This window comes from Micromys minutus (assembly GCF_963924665.1).
Source record: "Micromys minutus genome assembly, chromosome: 13".
Taxonomy (NCBI): Eukaryota; Metazoa; Chordata; class Mammalia; order Rodentia; family Muridae; genus Micromys; species Micromys minutus.
In genome coordinates this window covers 29,297,486-29,321,511 of record NC_137982.1, presented here as the reverse complement: position 1 = coordinate 29,321,511, position 24,026 = coordinate 29,297,486, and the positions used below count along the sequence as shown (strand labels likewise).

At 34.9% G+C, this 24,026-nt stretch overlaps 1 protein-coding gene across 1 annotated transcript in view; it reads right to left on the bottom strand.

Annotated features, from left to right (window-relative positions):
• GALNT13 (polypeptide N-acetylgalactosaminyltransferase 13) overlaps nucleotides 1-24,026 on the bottom strand; it is a gene marked incomplete at both ends in the record, with an annotated part of 487,973 nt that overhangs the window by 43,177 nt on the left and 420,770 nt on the right. The window contains one exon of the mRNA XM_080927236.1: nucleotides 6,106-6,245. Within this exon, the coding sequence (XP_080783362.1) occupies nucleotides 6,106-6,245 (140 nt within the window). The remainder of the gene's footprint in view (nucleotides 1-6,105; nucleotides 6,246-24,026) is intronic.

The window sequence follows — 24,026 nt, the reverse complement described above, 5'->3', positions numbered from 1 at the left end:
TCAGTGCCTTGGCATTCCCTTCATCCATTGATGGCTTGCTTTTCTCAGTGTGGTTATAATTTATTGCAGCAAGTTGTATCAATATCTACTTAAGTAACAAAATCAAACTGAATTCCATTTGAAATTATAAAAATGTCTAATTTCACCTACAGATATGTATACTCATTTATTCTGGATGAAAATCAGCTGCTGGGTTTTCCAGATATTAGAATAAAAGCATGAATAGAGCATGCGCACATATGTGTTTGACCTAGAAAGAGACTTATTTTTACTGGGTTATCCTATTTAAAGGGTCAAGAACATTGTGAATCTATAAATAAATTTGATTACCAAGAATGGTAATCCTTTAAGTATTTTAGCTTCCACACTTATTAGTAACTGATTATATCCATAATCCATATACCCTGAAAGTTTTACAGATGTCTATTTTTGTCTGTTTAAGTTGGCTCTACAAAAATATTTAATAAATAAAACCTCATGAATAGTAAGGCATTAACTAGAGATGTTGTTAAAGAATCTAGGAGGAAAAGAAAGTGCTGAGGTCAACAGCACAATACAAATTGCACAGACCAATGTCAAACCTATCTAGGCAGCACACAAATGGAAATTTTAAGTACCAAGGGTTAAGCCACTTGGCTCCAGAAATCTTCTGTTCATCCGTTCATCCATTTGCCCTCTGATAGTCTTTTGCTCCAAATAGCTCACAGTACATGCAGAATGGTACCCTGTCAAAGCTCAAGAAATTTGGATCAACATTCTATTTTAGAAGGTTATTTATTTCAATCTTATATCTGAATTAATTTTTATATTTAGAGTATTTGAACCCGTCACATTAAATCTACATGAGCTAAAGGGCTACTTAGGAGAGAAGTTAATGCTCCACAGGGCTCAACCTTCTTATTCCATTATCATCTGCTTACTGAGATTAAAATGCACATGCTTCATTAAGTTACTTAAAGGTTTGAGTTCAAAGCAATTGCACAGCTTTTAACTTCTGATTGTAAATTTTAGATAACTTGTGGGATGGGGAACGTAATATTTCAATGATTTAAGTAATTTGTAAACATCAGACAGTAATATGTCTGACATGAATAAATTTAGTGATGTTGATACCATTGGTGATATATAAAATAAAGAAACTGATTGGCATGAGCCTAGACATCATCAAACAAAATTTTAAAAAATAAGGAAATTTTGATAGAGAAATGCTTCCTTTTATCAACTTAGAACAATATTAAATATATGGACATTTTAGAAAGCTGAAATTACAAGACTATGCAACATCTTAAACAGTTAAAGTTGATAAGACATTAAAGGAGAAGTCCAGATAAAAATAATTTAATAACAAGTAGCTTCTACATCTGACAGAACCTTTAAATTCTGTTAGGGAGAAAGTCACTTCATGCATGATAAAAAACATGACAGGTAGTAAAAAGCCAAAACCTTATATCATGTCTGCTGCCCATTAGCAGTTAAACACTAACACATTTTCATTTGTATACACATAGCTAAGAAAAATGGAATTGAGGGGAGCTTAGTGAACATGTCTTTTTGTTTCCATGAATACAGATGTTGTATGAGATTTCTTTAGAACATGCTTTTAAGGTGGAAAGCTACAGGATACTAACATCCCAGGAAGCTCAAAACTTTAAACTTACTTGGTGTTTGAATAAGACCATGCAGGGCACTTTGATTTCCACTTTTTCTGTTGTCTGTTTGATTGCCTCTTTTCACTCCAATATCTACTCAATTTCAGTAGAATGACTCTACAGTAAGGAATTTTGTTTATTTGTTTTTCATTTAATTTTGCATTCTTAGCATATGAAACAAGCCTCAGGATTTATGTCATAAAATCATTTTAGTGGATATACTGCAGTTCTTTTCTTTCATGACATAATAAAAGCATGAGCCATAGTGCTAGAATTTACAGTTTATTTGAAACCAGACTTCAATAATTAACTTGCTAAGTGAACATTAGGACATTCACACAAATTTCTTCATTAACTAATGCACAAATACAAAGCCAAGCTTGAGGAAGTACTGTCATATAGAAACAAAAAATTAATGTAAACCAACCAGACCAATATTTTGTTTTGTTTTTATTTCTCATGCTTTTATTTTTATTTTATTTTTGGATATTTTCTTTACTTACATTTCAAATGTTAACCTCTTTCCTGGTTTCCCCTCTAGAATTTTCCCAAGTCTGTTCCCCCTCCCCTGCCTCTCTAAGAGTATTCCCCTACCCACTCACTCTTTCCCATCTTCCATCACGGGTACATCCCTATACTGGGGCATTGAAAGTGCCTCTCAATTTGATGACTGATTTAGCCATCCTCTGCTACATATGCTGCTGGGACCATGAGTCACTCTATGTGTACTCTTTGATTGGGGTTAGTGTCTGGGAGCTCTGGGGATCTGGTGGATGACACTGCTGTTCTTTTTATGAGGTTGAAAACCCCTTCAGCTCCTTCAGTCCTTTTGGTAACTCTACCATTGGTGACACCATTCTCATTCCAATGGTTTTTAAAAGCATATGACTCTGTATTTGTCAGGCTCTGGAAGATCCTCTCAGGAGACAGCTCTATCAGGCACATGTCACCATGAACTTCGTAGCATCTACAATATTGTCTGGGTTTGCTGACTGTATATGGCATGGATGCTTAGGTTGGACAGTCTCTGGATGAACTTTTCCTTCAGTCTCTGCACCACACTGTGTCTCTGTATTTCCTCCTGTGAATATTTTGTTCCCCCTTTCAAGAAGGACTAAAGCATCCACTTTTTGGTTTTCCAACTTCTTGAGCTTTATGTGGTCTGCAGATTATATCTTGGGTATTCTGAGTGATTGGACTAATCAAACACTAATCAATCCACTACTCAGTAAATGTGTAATCTTTTGTGATTTGGTTACATCACTCAAGATAATAGCTTCTAGTTCTATCTATTTCCTTAAGAATTTCATAAAATTATTGTTTTTAATGGCTGAGTAGTACTCCATTGTGTAAATGCACCACATTTTATGTATCCATTCCTCTGTTGAAGGACATCTAGGTTGTTTCCAGCTTCTGGCTGTTATAAATAAGGTTGCTATGAACATAGTGGAACTTTTGTTCTAGTTATAAGTTGGAGCATCTTTTGGGCATATGCCCAAGAATTGTATAGCTGGGCCCTCAGGTATTCTTATGTCCAATTTTCCAAGGAAACACAGACTGATTTCCAGACAGGTTGCACAAGCTTGCAATACCACCAAAATGGAGGATTGTTCCTCTTTCTCTGCATCCTTGCCAGCATCTGTATCACCTGAGTTTTTGATCTTAGCCATTTTGACTGGTATAAGATGGAGTCTCAGGGCTGTTTTGTTTTGCATTTTCATGATGACTAGGGATGTTGAACATTTCATTAGCCATTAGATATTTCATTTGAGAATTCCTTGTTTAGCTCTGTCCCCCATTGTAAAATAGGGTTATCTGATTCTCTAGAGTCTAAGTTCTTAAGTTCTTTGTACATATTGGATATTAACCTTTCATTGGATGTAGGATTGGTAAAGAACTTTTCCAATATATTGGTTGCTCTTTTGTCCTATTGATAATGTCCTTTGCCTTACAGAAACTTTGCAATTTTGCAACGTCCCATTTGTCAATTCATAATCTTAGAGCATAAGCCATTGGCATTCTTTTCAGGAAAGTTTTCCCAGTGTCCCTGTGTTTGAGGCTGTTCCCCACTTTCTCTTCTATTACTTTCAGTGTATCAGGTTTATGTGGAGGTCCTTGATCCACTTGGACTTGATCTTTTTACAAGGTGATCAGAATGGACCAATTTGCATTCTTCTACATGCTTACCTATAATTGAACAAGCACTATAAAAGAATATGCTGTCTTTTATCCACTAGATAGTTTTAGGTTCTTTGTTAAAGATCAGGAGACCATACTTGTGTGGGTTCATTTTTGGGTCTTCATTCTATTCCATTGATATACCTGCTTATCTTTGCATCAATATCATACAGTTTTTTTTCACTATTGTTTTGTAATACAGCTTGAGGTTGCACCCAAACCAATATAAATATCGTGAAAAATTATCTCTGCTACTCTGCCTTTCCAGGCTCTGTAGCAGACAACCTAGCTTAGGTATTTGCTGAGGCGATATCTTCTGCACTCAAATGATATTTTGGGACTTGATATGAGCCTTCTTCAATTGGCTTGAGGTCTCAGGATTTCCCCCAATACACTATGCTACCTATTGTATGTATATTAGAAAAATATCAAACCAGTAACTGCATAAATTTTAAGGAATATTTTTTAGATACCTGATTTTTTAAAGAAGATAGATAACTCAAAAATAGTATATTATCTAAGGAATTTTTCTGCACTAAATTTCAATTTAAAATGAAGTAAATTAAATTTCCTGAATATGTACAAAGCTTAAAATATTTTTTAAATTTGACTCTATATATCTATATCTCTTTAGTCATTGAAATTCAAGGATATTGTATGAGATTTTATAAATCTGATGTACCTAGTGATTTTTCCAGTTTCCCTTTTTGATTGTTTCCACCCACATTATTAAAAATAGAAGAGTAATTTTTTCTCATGTTCTACTGAGAATAATTCTCTATATCAAGAAACACTTCTTTTCTATAAGGTAGGTTAGATTCATTAACAATGATATTTTTTAATACAGAGATAGAAATATTAAACTTTTTATTAAAGATTATTAATGGATTATCATAGTTAGAGAGGAGTGTTCTAGTTTAAAATGTATTCCAATTCATTCTGATTATAAACCTCTGTGATATCCATGTTAACGTACATGTATCACATATTAGAAAGAAACGCTAACAATACACTCCCCATATAAACAAAATCAAAGTGGAATTAATTAGTGACATAAACCACACAAAACAAAATTTGTCAGTGCTACTATATATGAGACTTTTCATTACACAATTTAGATTAAATACTTGGAAACTGAAATTCACTTCAAAGAACCTCACTGAGAATGGATGAATGATAGACCTTTGACCAATAGAACATTGGGAAGGCACTTTAAATTAGTCATTAAAAACTACTCAGCTATATTCAACACAATTTGCTTCTGTTGTTTCCTTTCCATATGGTGGATGACTACCAAATATATAGAATTGAACCTGATTATCTATTAGATATTTTATGATTATGCCCTACAAATGATAATTAAAATGTAAACTCATATTTATTATAGACTATTTCTGAAATTAATTACATTATGGTGGTCAAATGCTTTATTATCATAACCAATATTGAATTAGTTTATAATCAGAAATTAGTTCAATAGAAAGTGGGAAGCAACCAATAGGAAGCATATATCATAAAGGAAATACTTCATATTTGTGCAATTATTATATGTGTATATGTATAATAATGAATATGTTCTTGTACATGTGATATAAGTATTTTGAAAATGAATGGTACAGATGTATGAATGCCAAATATATGTTATAGACTAAGACACAATTTATGTATTTAAGTTTTTCCTTCTATAAACAAAAATGTAAAGGCTGTTGGCACTTATTGTGTATTTCTGATTGACTCTTAGAGCAGCTGAGGGGATACATCCATCTCTACTGGTCCAGGCATTTGAAGTCACCTACAAAGTATAACTGATGACAAACATTTCAATCTTAGATTTGGTTTGGAAAATATATTTAATTGTTCAAAAGTACATGATGTAACAAAATTTTTGTCCACATAACTTAAGAAATTTGCTATGTCATAAATCTTAACTTGCTTTCAATCCAGAAAATATTAATGGTTATAATACTCAGAAATATAAGCTATTTAGAGTTCACAGACAAAAAACTTAAGTGAATATGTTCATATCGCTAAAACACTGTTTTCTCTTGGTAAAGAAACAACAAAACACTGTTTGTTTAGTCCTAAATTTCCCCACACTTTACAGTTTACCATGTTGAAGACCTTCACAGTCCTTGAAAAAAAATGAGAAATCATTTAAAATAGATCTATTTAAAACCTTTATAGTATTTTATTCATAACATGAAAAATATTGAGTTCCTTAGAAATTGCTCCATTTGCAAAATGTATTTATAACTTAAGGAAAATAAATAATTCATACCTCACCAAGTGAGTAATAACGTCTTGGGATCTGAGAGTCCGGATAGATGTTTTCTAGGTACCAAGAAAAAGGCTTACACTTCAGATTTTCCCTTAGTGTTTTCCTCACTGACACATCTCCATAATCCACTTTGACAACACCTGGAATGTTGTAGAAAAACACAAATCAATTGTGCTATTTTTGCTCAATTTTAGTCTGTTTCCTTGCTCTCTGCTTTTCTTTATAGTTCCATAGAATTCGTTTGCATTGCACAGTTGCCACTGAGCTAAGGCTTTCTCACTACCAGATAGATATAAGTAAATCAGTTCTTGTATTGCTTATCTTTTGAAATGTAAATGTTTTCTGCAAAGTACTTGTCATTCTTGGACTGAAGAAAAGCATCAGCTAAATATAAACTGGTGCTAATTTGGTATCTAATAGGCAAAGCTTAACTTATCTATTTAATGTGAATTTTTTTTTTGTTTTTACTTAATTGAAAGTTTGTTGCTTTGATAATGTTCACATATTCTCTCTAGAGTCATTTATTCTCTATGAGAAGATGTTATGAGAAATTTATGTAAATATGATATTCATAATAGACTGCACATATGTTTAATTTTTCTTCTTATACATCTTTGTAAGTTTACCATAGAGTGTGTTCATTATTTATTGATTTTATTCTATCTTATGAGTTTATCAAGGATCACTTAAGAATTTTGGACAAATTAGTACATAAGTAAATTTTAAGAAACTAGCATAAACAATGGACAGAACTATATTCACATTTATTTGCTTAAATTGTATAACTTTATTTCAGATGACAGCAGACCATTTGGATTAAAATAACTATTTCACCGGTGATCATGCAAAGATATCTTCTTTTAGAAACAAAAATACTAACATTTTAAATTCATATGTCTATAAAAACAATGAGCAACATGATTTATTCATTATTGGCTTAAATGATCAAATAATTGTATCAAGATAGCAATTATTTCTTACATTATTTTGTACATATCTGATTAAGGCCAGTGACTATTAGATTCTGATAGTAAAAATTTATATTTAGGCTATTATGTTTCTGCAATGAAACAAAGCTCATTAGCTGCTGTAAAGGAAGCAAGAGTTGCTTAGACACCCAATGTCTCTGACAACTCCCAGCATCAGCTTACAGTTTTCAAAAGCAGCTACAATCCCTGTTTCAACATTCACTATCTCTACATCCTGTGTCTCTTGAAAATCTTGGTTATTTTAAAGTTAAATGCCAATGTAGTACTGTAGAGCATTCCAATGACACTCAAACAACAAAAGCATTTCTTTCCAACAGAAGTATCAGTTCTTTAAAGTGGTATCGAGACAGAAAAGGTCATTGTTTTGTTTTGACTTTTTTAAAGAAACAAATATCTGCTTTAAAATATTTTTTTATCCAGAACCTCCAACCCAGAATATAATCTTAAAATAATGATACTCAAAACGGGTCATGCTGATAAAATCGTCAGGGAAAGAAGGGCCTACTGCACTAAGTTAAGAGAGCTAAAACTTCATAAACATAGCCTTCAAGATTATAAAGAGATGCCCGCAAGTCTCACTAGAATGCACCAAACCTTTCTAGAATTTAATTCATAGTAACAGTATTGTTCAGGGTTCATTATTTTGTGGTAGATGAAGTTAACTTAAATGACATTCTTGTTTTTTCATCACATTATGACAGAGCCATACTATTGTCTTCAGGATTTATTTTCCTAAAAAAGATTTCATTAGTGGTTTTCTACCTAAAAGTTATGTTTGAAGATTTATTTGGATATTACTTTAGAATAGATTGGAAAGAGTACTAAATCCTCACACTGGATTGGAAAAAGAATGAAAATGGGAGATTATTAAGAAAAAGATTCAGCTTTACCCTCCTGCCTCCTCAAATCCACTTCTTGGCATTAGCACTGAAACTAGCATAGCCTCAAATTATTGTTAAATTGACTTCGTAAATGCACATTATTGTGGCTTATCTCAATAACTGGGAAATGTATTGCTCTGCCTAGAGCAGTGGTTCTCAAACTGTGAGTTGCAACCCCTATGTCAAACCTCTATCTCCAAAACTTTATAATTTACAACAGCAACATAATTACATTTGTAAAGTAACAATGAAAATAATTTTATGGTTAGGGGTTCCATAACATAATGTACTTTTCAAAGTGTTGCAACATTAGGAAGGCTAAGAATCACTGCTCTATAACCTTACTTTTCTACTTAGAAATTAAATAGTACATAAGAACCAGCAGGACCCATCAGGCACTACCTACCACATCTTTGCATTCTGAGAACCATCCAGTTAGGTGGCAGGGGCGGGGGTCTAAGTGGATCCGATCAAGAAACCATTGGAAATAGGGAAATGCATTAGCTTTGGTCACAAAGGGAGAAAAGTAACTATAATCCTCCAGCTTGGCATTAGTCTACTGTAGAGGTAATAGATAGTATGTATTTACTGGTGACATTACAAGCTGTCTGCATGATTGCCTGACTATAATGGTGACTGTGATAGAAAACCTGGATGAGGACTGTTGGTATCCATTCTCTTTAGACTTCAAGCTTGTAGCTTCTCTAACATTTGTGTAAGACACAATGTCACAGCAGACCACAAATTTTCTGGCCCTCTGGCTTTTACAAATTTTCTATGGCCTCCTCTTTCATGTTGTTTGTTAAGGTTTATGTTCAGGAGATGTGTAGAGTGTTGTTATATGATAAAACTATTCCTGGGGAGATGCTACATATACATCTACTCACCCCAGATTGTGAGCCCACAACAGATCAAAGTGCAAATAGCACTTGGTGAACCAATGAATGATCTGATTTATCTACAAAAATATGAGTGAGTAATAATTTTGAGAAATTACACAAAAATGGCTGGGTCATCAAAGTTGAAGCAGCTGGGCTGAAAGCTACCAATTCTGTATCCCTGGTACACTCTGCACTTCAGGCAGGTAAGTCAACAGGTTAAAGAGTCGTTTCTACCTAAATCATTTGGTCTAAACCTTCTCTAGGAAGCTTAGCTGATTTCTGCTTCTTTCAGGCAGAGGTCTAGTATGATCTCAGAATCTTCTTTGCAGCTTTGGTTTCTTTTTTTTTAATTGAACAATTTTATTTTTAAAAACAAAGAAGTGTACAGATTTTAAGCATTTTTGCATTAGAGTATACAAATACATTTTTGTCACTACTTAAATTTTTTATAAGGTTTGATAGTGTGCATTAAAATCTTACTAGTTACAATGAGCATAAAGTACATGAAAAACACAATGTAACCTGGAATTAGTCAATGTTTTCTTGGTGTGTAAAGACATAATGGATTTTCATGTTCTTTCTTTTTTTTTTTGGCCTTTGTTTTTTCTTGAACTTTATATAGTCTGTGAGTTGTTTCTAGGGTGTTCTGAGCTTTCTGGGCTTAGTAACCAATTATCAGTGACTACATATTAGGTCTGTACTTTTGTGACATGTTTGTCTCACTCAGAATGATATTCTCTAGATGCATCCATTTTCTTAAGAATTTTATAAAGTCATTGTTTCTGATAGCTGAGTAGTACTCTATTGTGTAAATATACCACAATTTTTGTATCCATTCATCCACTGAAGGACATCTGGGTTCTTTCCAGCTTCTAACTATTATAAATAGAGCTGCAATGAACATTGTGGTGCATGTGTCTTTGTTGTATGTTGGAGTTCCTCTGGGGTATAGGCCCAGAAGTGGAATAGCTGGGTCTTCAGGTAGTACTATGTCCAGTTTTCTGAGGGATCGCCAGACAGATTTCCAGCAGCTTTGGTTTTCTAAGACTCCTTTGCAGATTTCTTATATGAAGATTCTCAACCTTATTGATTATTCTCATATGTGTGGAGAGGGATGGATGGACTACATAATATGATTAGTTTCAGGAGCTTCCTGCTGCTGATTTCAGTTCCTTTTCCTTCCAGTTTAAGAAACTATTATGCAGGATGCAATATGTATAGCAGTTGGTGCTATATCTGGTACTTATCAGTAATTATCTGAATTTTCATTGGCTGTGGTTTTCTATAATGGTTTTCCTATGTTGCAAAGATAAGTTTCTAAATGAGGGGTGATAGTTGCACTAACATGTGGGTACAAAATGCAGTTAGGAATTATGCAAGTTTAGTAAAATTGTGGTTGCTTGTTATCCTCAAAATCCAAGAACTTTCTGGCCCCAGTGGGCTAGGTTTATAGTATAAAGCACGACTTGTTTTTTGTTGCCTGCATCCAGAGTCCAATTAGGGAGCTGTTTATAACTACTATGACATCCATGTTAGTAATCTACCCATGAGTGTAGTTGTACTTCACAGGCATTACAGGCAGGTAGGACAATTGGCTGCTTTTCTTCCTTAGATATTTTAAAGCTACCTCACGATATCATAAAACCTAGGCTCTGGAAAAGTGTCTTTCACGTTGGATACAGCTTGGATCTTTGTTTCATATGTCTGAAGTCCATGGTGTCTTCCAGAATAGGGATTTAGCTTAAACCTCTCTGAAGCAATCAAGGGCAACACTAGTTCCCTATAGTGTCTTAGGAGTCTCTTGGATAACCCTGACCAACAACTCTAAAGGGAGTTTCGTGTGCTTGATAGTAGAATATTTGTTAGTCTGTGATGTGAAAGTTTCTGGTTGGGTTGTGTGATGCAGATTCCCTTGGTAAGGCCACTCACATGGTGTTTTGCTGAGGCAAGATCATGGAAGGAGACATAATGCTTGAAGAAAGTACAAATGGGAATTAATAGACTGTGACCAGGCACTTGCATAGCTAGCATTGCAAATCTTAGTTAATCTCATGTCTTGTTTTTGTTGATCTTTGCTTTCTTGAGAGAGGCAGAGTAGAGAATTTCTCCTTGTAACTTGGCTGGTTCTGGGCACTCTCCGTTACCTGTGCTGATTAGGAGAAGGTCTGGAAGTTTCTGCAAGATTATGACATCACTGCTGATGAGTGTTTGCTCTTCTGACACTACAGAACTGAGCTGCTAGTATCCTGACAAATAGAAGTTTGAATTACACCCAATGAACTACTTCCAAACATTTACCTACTTTTCCCCCCTAACTAGAAGGGGGGATTGAAGATTTGAGAACCCTTATTATAAATAGGTTAAAAAAAAAAAAAAAAAAAAAAAAAACTAAGCCTATAGATCTGGACCTTGGGGTAGCCTCTTAGCTTTGGTTGATATAGTTCATTATTAACTTGCTCTTCATCATTTCTAAATGTGATATATAGTTCCATGAATTCATATTCTTTGAGCAATTGTGGAGTAAAGTTTTGAACAAGTATTAGATCAAAGATTATAATTATCTCATAGATAGACTCTTTCCTTGTAAGTACTTAGTAAGTGGTAGACTTTGGGTTTGGGTTTCCTATTTTCAGATGACAAGAAGACAAAAGGCCCTAATCCAATGTTAATTCAGGAATGTTAAGCATGTGAATCTATTTTGCACCATAAATGGAGAACAGGAAGAGGAAATTACTTTTCTTGAGTACCGAATATTTAAATTTCTAGTGTTCAAATCAGCAAAATTTAATTTACAATTTAAATTGTGTGAGAATATGAAAATATTAATAATACAACTACATGTATACTAGTGTTGTTACAATTAAATAAAGTGAAATTTCTGAAACATGTATGTCTGAACATAACAGTATCTTTCCATTGCTGGTGAAAATACGAAAGAAAAGAAGCTATGGTCCCATACCTCCCTTTACACATGCATGGTTAGAACCATGAAGCAAACCCCAGTTGTACAAAATTATGTTATTAACTATTTGCACATGAAAAGAGTACATGTGAATCTTTAAGTGAATAACTTAGTTTATATCTGAGAACTTTAGTATAAGTAGAAAACATATTATTTTGTTAGTTTATTATTTACTTTCATCAATTACCTTTAGAAACCTTCTGAAAACAAATTTGCTATTTCTTTTCTCAATAGAAAGAATGATAATAATAGTAAAGGATATGTTAATGCCTATTAATGATTATTATATCTTACAGTAATTAGGGTTATATTTTATATTAGAAGTTTCCTTGGAATCTTGGTTGTTTTAATTCAAAGCTTCTCATTTAATCCACTCTGAATGTATCCTTCCATTTTGTATATGCAAAGGACTCAGGCTGCTGAATGTTCAAGATGTCACAGGGCAGACCTATAATAACATGTTGATTGTCTATAATGCAATGATTATATGATTATCAGTTCGTGCTATTGCAGCAATTTTAGTCTATTGCCTATAACTGATTTTACATTGCATCTGTGGTGACACAAAATCTAATTTTATTTAATTCTGACTTAAATTCATAGTGAAAACTTAGTGCAGGTCTTAGGGTTGTATTTTCTACATCATCACGTTGAAATTAAATTCACTGTATTAATAAAGATCTTATATTAAATGTTTCAATGAGAAATAAAACATGGGTTGTGCAGAAGCAATTAATTTTTCTTGAACAACTTTATTTTAAAAAACAAAGATAAATGTACAAATTTTAAGAATTTTTAAATAAAAGTATATGAATACATTTTTGTCAGTGCTTGTTTTTTTTTAAAGGTTTGATAGTGTGCATTAAGATATTACTAGTTACAATGAACATAAAGTACATATAAAACAGTTTGTAACCTGGAATTAGTCAAAGTTTTCTTGGTGTGTAAGGATTAAGTATAATGGTTTTTTCTTTCTTTTATATTTTTTTTCTTTCTTGAACTTCATATACTCTGTGAGTTGTTTCTGGGGTATTCAGAGCATCCTGGGGTTAGTATCAATTATCAGTGACTGCATATTATGTCTGTTCTTTTGTGACTGGGTTATCTCACTCAGGATGATATTCTCTAGATGTATCCATTTTCTTAAGAATTTTATAAAGTCATTTTTTTCTGAGAGTTAAGTAGTACTTCATTGTGTATTTTTGTATCCATTGATTTACTGAAGGACATCTGGGTTCTTTCCAGCTTCTGGCTATTATAAATAGAGCTGCTATGAACATTGTGGTGCCTGTGTCTTTGTTGTATGTTGGACCTTCTCTGGGGTATATGCCCAGAAGTGGAATAACTGGGTTTTCAGGTAGTACTATGTCCAATTTTCTGAAGAATCGAAGACTGATTTCCAGAGTGGTTGAACAGTTTACAACCACACAAAAAATGGAGAAGTATTCCTCTTTCTCCATATCCTTGCCAGCAAATGTTGTCATCTGAATTTTTTATCTTGGCCAATCTGACTGGAGTGAGGTGGAATCTCAAGGTTGTATGGATTTGCATTTCCCTGATGGCTAATGATGTCCAGCACTTCCTTAGATGCTTCTAAGCCATTAAATATTCCTCAATTGAGAACGTTTTGTTTAGCTCTGTACCCCATTTTTAATAGGGTTGTTGAATTCTCTGGTATCTAACTTCTTGAGTTCTTTGTATACCTTGTATATTAGACCTCTGTCTGATATGGGGTTGGTAAAGACCTTTTCCCAGTCTGTTGGCTTCTGTTTTGTTTTATTGGCAGTGTCCTTAACCTTACAGAAACTTTGCAATCTTATTAAGTACCATTTCTCAATCATTGACCTTAGAGCACAAGCCATTGGTGTTCTGTTCAGAAAATTTTCTCCTCTGCCTATTTGTTTTAAGGTTTTTCCTACTTTCTCATCTAATAGGTTCAGTGTATCTGGTTTAATGTGGAGATCTTTGATCCACTTACACATGAGCTTTGTACAAGGAGATAAGAAACGGTCTATTTTCATTCTTTTGCATGTTGAGTGCCACTTGGACCAGCACCATTTGTTGAATAGGATGTACTTTTTCGAGTGAATGTTTACAGCTCCTTTGTCAAAAATCAGGTGACCACATATGTGAGGGCTCAATTCTGGATCTTCTATTCTATTACATTGATTCATGTGCTTATCTCTGTACCAGTACCATGCAGTTTTTAGCACAATTGGCTTGAAAGGTAGCTTGAGGACAAGAATAGTGATTCCCACAGATGTATTCTTGTTGCTGAGGATGGATTTCGCTATTCTAGGTCTTTTGTTATTCCAGATAAAATTGCACATTGATCTTTCCAACTCAATAAAGTACTAGGTTGGAATTTTGATGGGGATTGAATTGAATCTGTAGATTGCTTTTGGTAGAATGGCCATTTTTAAAATGTTGATTCTGCCAATCCATGAGCATGGGAGAATTTTCCACATTCTGAGATCTTCCTGGAATCTTTTCTTTAGAAGTTTGAAGTTCTTGTCATACAAGTCCTTCATTTGCTTAGTTAGAATCACACCAAGGTATTCCATAGTTTTTGTGAGTATTGTGAAGGGTATCTTTTCTCTAATTTCTTTCTCTACATATTTATCCTCTGAATATAGGAAGATTTGTTTGAGTTAATTTTTTATCCAACCACTTTGCAGATCTTGTTTATCAGCTGTAGGAGTTCACTGGTAGAATTTGTGAGGTCACTTAAGTACACTATCACAAGGCTCAGCCCATCTTCTACTTGGATCAGCAGTTCCCAAAGATAAAGCTGATAAGAAGGGGATCAGAATGGACAGGGGGCAGAGAATTCTTTGCTGAGTGTGCATGGAAAGCACGTCCCTGCCCTGCCTGATCCAAAGACCAGGAACCCAGAGGTGGGACCTCTGTTCCCGCCCAGACAGCTTTGGGGCACAGAACAGGGCTCAGGCCATCTGCCACTTGGACCAGCGGAGATCCAGGGACACAGACGAGGTTCAAACGAAATGAAAGAACATAACATTGACTACAAGATGGCAAGAGAAATGCGAAAGAGCATATCCCAAGGAAACCAAGACAACTTGTCAACACCAGTACCCAGATCTCCCATCAGAGCAAACAGCAGAATGCCAAACACTCCAGAATAAGAAGACACAGACCTAAAATCATACCTCAGGATGTTGATAGAGATCCTTAAACAAGAACAGAAGGAAAAGCAAAAAGAATCAGAAGCTTTTAAAGAGGGAACAAGAAAAACACTCAAAGAACTCAAAGAATTAGAGAAAAATAGAACCAAAGCTAAGAAGGAATGGAAGAAGGAATTTAAAACAGGAATTGACACAATAAAGAAAACACTAAAAGACATAACCCTAGATGTAGAACACCTAAAAAAGAAATCAGGAGTCAGAGAAGCAAATATTTCCAATAGACTATAAGAGATGGAAGAGAGAACCTTGGGGGCTGAAGACAACATTGTAAATATAGACAAAACAGTCAGAGAAGATGCAAAAACCAAAAAGCTCCTAATCCAAAACATCCAGGAGATCCAGGACACAATGAGAAGACCAAACCAAAGGATAATAGGAATAGAAGAAGAAGAAGAATATCAACTAAGAGGCAAAGTAAATATCTTCAACAAAATTGTAGAAGAAAACTTCCCTACCCTTAAGAATGAGATGAACACAAGCATAAAAGAAGCCATCAGAACTACAAATAGGTTGGACCAGAAAAGATATTCCTCCCAACACATAATAGTCAATACACCAAGTGCCCAAAGCAAAGAAAGAATACTAAAAGCAGTAAAGGATAAAGGTCAGGTATCATATAAAGGCAGACCAATCAGAATCACACCCGATTTTTCAACAGAGACTATGAACTCTAGCAGAGCCTGGGCAGACATCATGCAGACCCTAAGAGAGCACAAGTGCCAGCCCAAGATGCTATACCCAGCAAAACTATCATTCACCGTAGATGGAGAGATGAAGATATTTCAAGACAAATATAAATTTACACAATACCTGACCACAAACCCAGCACTACAAAAATTATAGGTGGAAAACTCAATACAATGAGGGGAACTACATCCTAGTAAAAAGAAGAAAACTCCTAAGCAAGAAAACCAAAGAAGAAAAAGACACAGACACAACTCAACGAACAAAAGCAATAATAGCAGGACACAGCAGCCACTATTCCTTCATATATACTAACATTAATGGATTCAACTCCCCAATAAAGAGACATGGGCTATCAGACTGGATACATAAACAAAATCCAGCATTTTGCCACATACAGGAAACTCATCTCAGAGACAAACACAGACACTTTCTCAGAGTAAAAGGTTGGGAAAAAAACTTCCAAACAAACACCCTAAGAAGCAAGCTGGAGTGGCTATTCTAATATCGAATAAAGTAAATTTCCAACCAAAAGTTATTAAAAAAAATAAGGTAGGACACTTTTTACTCATTACAGGGGAAATCTGTCACGAGGAACTCTCAATCGTTAACATATATGCTCCAAATACAAAAGCACCCACATTCATAAAAGAAACCCTATTAAAGCTCAAAAAATATATTTCACCCCACACAGTAATATTGGGAGACTTTAATACCCCACTCTCACCAATGGACAAGTCATGGAACAGAAACTGAACAAGGACACTGTAAAACTAGCAGAGACTATGAACCAACTGGAATTAATAGATATCTACAGAATATATCATCATAAAGTAAAAAAATCCAGCTTTTTTTCAACACCCCATGGCATCTTCTCGACAATTGACCACATAATTGGACACAGAACGAGCCTCAATCAATATAAGAAGATTGAAATACTCCCATACATCCTCTCAGATCACCATGGTCTAAGGCTGGTCTTTAACAACTACAAAAACAACAAAAAAAACCACATACACATGGAAACTAAACAACACTCTGTTAAATGATAGCAGGGTCAAAGAAGAAATAAAGAAAGAAATTAAGGATTTTCTAGCATTGCATGAAAACGAAACACAACATACCCAAACCTATGGGATGCAATGAAAGCAGTACTGAGAGGAAAACTCATAGCCCTAAGCGCTTCCAAAAAGAAACTGGAGAGAGTATACATCAGGAACTTGACAGCACAGCTAAAAGCTCTAGAACAAAAGGAAGCAGATACACCCACGAAGAGTAGAAAACAAGAAATAATCAAAATTAGGGAAGAAATACCAAATAGAAACAAAAAGAACCATTGAAAGATTCAACAAAACCAAGAGCTTGTTCTTTGAGAAAAATCAACAAGATTGATAAACCTTTAGTCAGACTAACTAGAGGGCAAAGAGAGAGCATACAAATTAACAAAATCAGAAAGGAAAGTGGAGGTATAACAACTGAAACTGAGGAAATTCAAGAAATCATCAGATCCTACCACAAAAGCCTATACTCCACAATGTTGGAAAATCTGGAAGAAATGAATGAATTTCTAGACAAATACATGATCCTAAGGTCAAACCAGGACCAGGTAATCCATCTAAATAATCCCATAACACCTAAAGAAGTAGAAGTTATCAAAAGCCTCCCAACCAAAAAAAGGCCAGGTCCAGACGGGTTCAGTGCAAAATTTTATCAGACATTTATTGCACAAATAACACCAATACTCTCCAAACTATTCCCCAAGAAAGAATCAGATGGAATATCACCTAACTCATTTTTTGAGGCTACAATAACCCTCCTTACTAAACCACACATAGACCCTACAAGGAAATAGAACTTCAGACAAATCTCACTTAGGACATTGATGCAAAAATACTCAACAAAATCCTTGCAAACTGAATCCAAGAACACATCAAAATGATCATTCACCATGACAAAGTAGGCTTCATTCCTGGGATGCAGGGATGGTTTAATATAAGGAAATACATCATTGTAATCCACCATATAAACCAACTCAAAAAACAAAACCACATGGTCATCTCATTAGATGCTGAGAAAACATTTGACAAAATTCAACACCACTTCATGTTAAAAGTCCTGGAAAGAACAGGAATCCAAGGTCCATACCTAAACATAATAAAAGCAATATACAGCAAACCAATTGCCAACATCAAACTTAACGGTGGGAAACTTGAAGCAATCCCACTTAAATCAGGGACTCGACAAGGCTGCCCCCTGTCCCCCTAACTATTCAACATAGTACTTGAAGTCCTGGCTGGAGCAATCAGACTGCAAATGAAAATCAAAGGGATAAAAATCGGAAAGGAAGAAGTAAAAACATTACTCTTTGCAGATTACATGATAGTGTACTTCCTTTTCTTCTAGAGTTTTCAACTGGGCTGTCAAGGTGCTAGTGTATGCTCTCTCCAGTTTTTTTTTTTTTTTTTTTTTTTTTTTAGAAGCACTCAGAGCTATGTGTTTTCCTCTTAGTACTGCTCTCATTGCATTCCATAGGTTTGGGTATGTTGTGTTTTCAGTTTTATTGGATTCTAGAAAATCCTTAATTTCTTTCTTTATTTCTTCTTTGACCCTGCTATAGTTTAATAGAGCATTGTTTAGTTTCCATGTGTATATGGGCTTTTAGCTGTCTTTGTTGTTATAAAAGACTATCTTTAGACCATGGTGATCTAAAAGGATGCATGGGAGTATCTCAATCTTCTTATATCTATAAAGGCTCATTTTGTGACCAGTTATATGTCCAATTTTCAAGAAGGTGCCATGGGGTGCTGAGAAGAATGTGTATTCTTTTGTTTAAGGATGATATGTTCTGTAGATATGTATTAATTCCAGTTGGTTCTTTACCTCTTCTAGTATTACTCTGTCCTTGCTCAGTTTTTTTTTTTTTCCATGATCCGTTTATTGGGGAGAGTGGAGTACTGAGGTCTCCCACTATTTTTGTGTGGGGTACAATGCATTTTTTGAGCTTTAGTAGGGTTTCTTCTATAAATACGGGTGCTTTTGTATTTGGAGCATATATGTTAAAGATTGACAGTTATGGTAAAATCCTGTCTGCAAGATAGCAGAATATCAATAATAATGTCAGGGGTAGGCTCTCCCTCATGCCATAGGTTTTAAGCTAGGCCAGTCATTTGGTTGGCCCTTCTTTTTAATTCTGTCTTATATTTTACACCTGTACATTTTGGTGGAAGGAAAATTTGTTACTCAAAGGTTTGTGGATGGGTTAGTGTTACAATCCCTCCATTGGAAGGCTTGCCTGCTGTCTTAGTTAGACTTTTTTCTTCTTAGAACTTATCTTATTGCTCTGTTATCTGAAAAATCTTGGAGTCTCCCAAGCAACTTCGATGTTACAGCTTCTTGTTTCAGTATCTGGGATTCACACATGATCTTCTGAGCTCCTCCAATGGCTTATGTCATTTCTCCAGCTCTGTACTCTGTAGCACTCTATGTTCAAGTTGATCCACTTCACTGCGGGTACTGTTGCTGGTACTCATCAATTGTACTGGTATCTTGGGGTCTTCTCATGCAGCTAGGCTTCACCAATAGCTTTTCAAGGGCTCTCTTCATAGTGCTAAGCCTAAATTCTTTTGCATGACCCCTTCAGTTTTGGATAGTCAACTGCAACTGGGGCTGCACCTTCATCAATGACATTCCATTGCCTCTCACAGTCCCAAGCCTCAGCTGTTCTTCTTGACATCTTCTTGCCTTCAAAATCAGCACTATGTGTATGACTCTTATACATTACCAAGTCCAGCTGCAGCATGAAGTACAACCTTGGGTATTTCTAGACAGCTTCTTTGTGCTCTCAGACAACACTTCCCCGATGACTTTACCTCAGTGTTGCTGGTCTTATCTTAACTACTTCTAAATTTTTAGCTCCAGATGACCAGCATCAACTGTTCCAGTAATTCATTTTACTCTGGCCTCAATAGCTAGTCATGTGTTGCTTGCTGGGACTGAAACATGGTTCTTTGTTCTATTACATTGTCACCAGCATTCTGTTTTACAACTCCTTCACATCCTAATCTTGGATGTCTTGAAACTTCCTCTGTAGACTGACTGTGAACTCAGAGAGTTTTATGCATGTCTACTAAGCACTAGAATTATGGTCAAACAAGCCTGGATTTAAATGTTTCTTTACCTGGAATTTGTTTGATTCTAGGCTTGCCTTGAATGCAGATCTGCTTAACTTTTCCCCCTGGCCTTAAAAGCTTGGACTATCATGCCTAAACCTAAGTTTAGTAGATGAGACCTTATCCTAAGGTAACCAGACCCTTAATTCAATTTAATGTCTGTGAACACAGGATTCAACTCCATTTCACTTCCTGGTGCCCATTTATATTTTTCCTTTCTAAGCTTACTAAGATTGTTCAAATTTCTCTTCCTGAGATTTAACCAGGGAACAAAGTCTATGCTCTAGGTTTCTGTGACTTCCTTTCTCAATGCAATTAATGTAGCACAACCAATGTGGAAATCAGTCCAGAAACTCCTTAGAAAGTTGTACATGGTATTTAACCTGGGGACCCATCTATACCACTCCTGGCCATTTACTCAAAAAATGTTCCAACAAATAAAAAGGTCATATGATTCACTATATTCATAGCAGCATTATTTGTAATAGTCAGAAGCTGCAAACAACCCAGATATTCTTCAACAGCAGAATGGATACAGAAAATGTGGCTTTTTACACAATGGAATACTATTCAGCTATTTAAAAAATGAATTTGAAATTCATAAGCCAATGGATGGAACTAGAAAATATCATCCTGAATGAGGTAACCCAAACACAAAACAAACAAACATACAAACACCACACACATGGTATGCTAAGGCTGATTGATATCTAAAGGAATTTTCCCCTTTTCCAAGGAGAAGGAGGAGAAGAATGGATTAACTGAGAGGAAGAAGGAGGAACTTGGAGGAGAATGGAGAAAAAGCTGCACTGTCAATGTAAAGTAAATAAATAACTTTAATCAGCTAAAATGTAAACAATAATGGTTGATTTAGAAACTAGTTAATTTATTTAAGGATGTATCCTGCTCTGCCTTATATTGGGAATGTAATGCTGAGTAAGTCTCGTATATCAGAAACCTTTAACACCTTCTTTACTAAAACATATGAAACTACATCTTCTGTTGAGAAATGTAAATAGTAAGTGAGGACAAACGTAATCAATGCAAGATATAAATGAGACCAAATTGTTATTTATATTTACTATTTTAACATACATGTGACCTTCCAGGAGCCTATTATTTCTAACAGCAATGTAAGCCTGTTTCACTCTGAGGCTACGTATTGCATAGTATATCGGATGAATGGTGTAGGAAATCAACCATTCCTTTAGCCCCGATGCACTTTCAGTCAGAAACACATCATACATCATGTTCAAGACTGCTCAGAGTTGGATTTCTGCAGGCATCATTTGCAGTCTCAATCCAAGGATTATTTTTAACCCCAGAGTATTACTAAAAACGAGGCTGAAGCTGCACTCCTTGTGCAAATGCTTCTTCTCCTGCCTACATTGTACATTGGAGAGATCTGAGGACATGTGGCACATTTAAGAAAGAAAAACACAAATTGCATAGTCACAGTCTCAATTAAGATAGGATATTGTGAACCATAAGACTAAGATATTTTTTCTATAACTGCTCAAAGAGGACATGTTGATAATGCTCAAAGCCAACACTTGTAAAATTTATTCTTGTCTTCTTTTTCAACCAATTTTCCCAACTTTCCTAAGCTGTTATAAATGAGAGAGCTGGGTAGCGTTTTAGAAGAATCATTAGTCACTCCTGGGAACACTGTGCACTGCTGCTACAGTGACGACTAGTGACAACTATTTCAATAAACATGCACTCGACTTATCCTTTCTGTGAAGGGAAGAGTGGCATTTTGCTCCTGGATATTCCATACAGAATTTGTCTTCTAGTAGTACTACTAAAGAACTGCTATTAAAATCAACGAAAAATTTGTTTATTGTATACAAAGGATGCAGTTCTTATATCAGACTCAATATTTCTTAGTGTAAGGACATTTCAGCAATTCCTAAGCAAAGTCAATATCCAGTAAGGATGAAGGCAGTCCAACTGTTTTATCTGAAACATTTGTGATGCAGAACTCTTCTACATAATTCTCTAATTCTCTATCTCATAGAATGTCTCTTTTTAAAAATCATAATAACCTCCTTATAACACCATTGGTACAGGACTGTATTTCTATGTAATTTAATAAACTCTTTGTCAGCAATGATGTTATTTAGGCAAGTGAAGAGTGTGGCATGATGTGAAGATTTTGAAATGAAATATGCATGAATAGTATACTCTTTGTTTTGTTAATTCTTGAATTGTCTATAGGAAAAGAAAATATTTAGAGTTGGGTTATCTAATTCTGTAGAGGTTGAATAGCACCAATATTGTTCCTTTACATTCATGTATTTGTAAATGTTGATCTTCATCTTCTTACATTATTTCTCCTCTCCTTTGACATTGTCTTTTGCCAAAGGTTAATATATCCAAATCACTGGTCAGAAAATAAAAAGGGCAGGTATTAAATAATTTCATGCAACAAAGCTGATTATTAGAGTCATTATTAAATCACAAATTGCATATAAATTCTAATTATTTGTCTTGCTAGTGACATTTTATAGATGAAAAACGTAAGGCCCAGAAGATGAAAGTGCATATAAAATACCAGGGAGTCCTAGTACTAGAAAACAGTTTTGTGGGGTTCTTCCTTCTCAAACATACTACTGTTTCTTATTCTTTTAATAAACTGTGACGAATGACAGGGGGAAGGACATTGAGCAACATTTTTTTATCCTGAAAAAATTTAAATTTTATTTGAATAATTAACTCACCAACTGTATTCAAAATGAACACATGTGAACTTATAAATGTTTCGAATAAATGTGCATAATATATTGAGCATAGATCTGCAAGTGATGGTTAAAAAGAGGTAGATTAGCATTTTTTTTCTAATAAACGGTCATCTGGAAGCATGTTATTTGAGAAATATGGGGTTCGATGAGTTGATACAACATATTGAAAATTTTTCTCATAGCTTTACTGACTTGTGATAAGAGAGTTCTATCATATATTTGGGTACAAGCATTGCTTATCTTATTTAATTAAGTATCATATTCTTTAAGAGGAATACAGGTACTTCTTAATGAAAAATAAGCCAACCTTTGCCAAAATTGTCAAATTTATTCTACCTATTAGAGTAGTAATGTATTATCATTATGTGCCCACAAATGTTTGATTGCTTTCACAATCTCCCTTGACAAGAAGTAGCCAGTGTTTTCAGTTCACTACAGCCAGAGAAGTTTTATATCATTTGTTTTAAATGTTTTTATATTTGATTCCTCCAATTAGATGAGAGTCCTCTTGTTGTTCTGTTGTGGTAAAGGGTAAATAAAAATGCTAACTGGCCTTCCATGTAGGAAAAAGAAAAGAAAAAATGTAAGAGCAGGAGGAGGAAGTGCAGGAGAAGGAAGAGGAGGAGGAGGAGGAAGAGGAGAAGGAGAAGAAGAAGAACAAGGAGGAGGAGGAGAAGGAGGAGGAGGAGGAGGAGGAGGAGGAGGAGGAGAAGGAGAAGAAGAAAGAAAGGAAGGAAGGAAGGAAGGAAGGAAGGAAGGAAGGAAGGAAGAGTAGGAAGAAAGAAGGAGAAGGAGAAGTGGAAGAGGAGGAGGAAAAAAAAAAGGTACTGTTTCTTTGGCTATTGACAAAACAGTTATATTTTTACCTTTATGCCTCTTTGTCTATTACTTCCTCTAGGGCAAGTCACATGTGGCAAAGCATTTAGCTAATGGCTACAGTAAACTAAAAAATTCAGTGTCTACAAGAAACAAAATTCAAACCAATTTCCCACACATTTAAAGTATAGCTGTTCCATACTATTAAAGGTAATCTTGGTTGTCAACTTAACTGTGTCTGGAATCAACTAAAACCTAAACAGCTGGCCAGTTGTATAAGGTATTTTTCTTTATTTGATCATTTGAGGTTGGAAGACACAACTTCAATCTAGATCATTTGTGGTCAGAAGACTCTTCTTCTGTCTGGAACACATCTTCTGGTGGCAGCCTTGGTAAAAGTACATAAAGAAGGAAGTGTTTTCTGTTTGCTTGCCCTAACTCTCTGAGATATTTTTTACTGGCATTAGAACCTACTTCTTTTGTATTAAAAGTATTCATAAGACAAGCTGAGACATTCAGCCTGATGGACCAAACAACTATAAAATTCTTGAATTTCCTTTGGGAGATAGCTATTGTTTTACTACCCAGA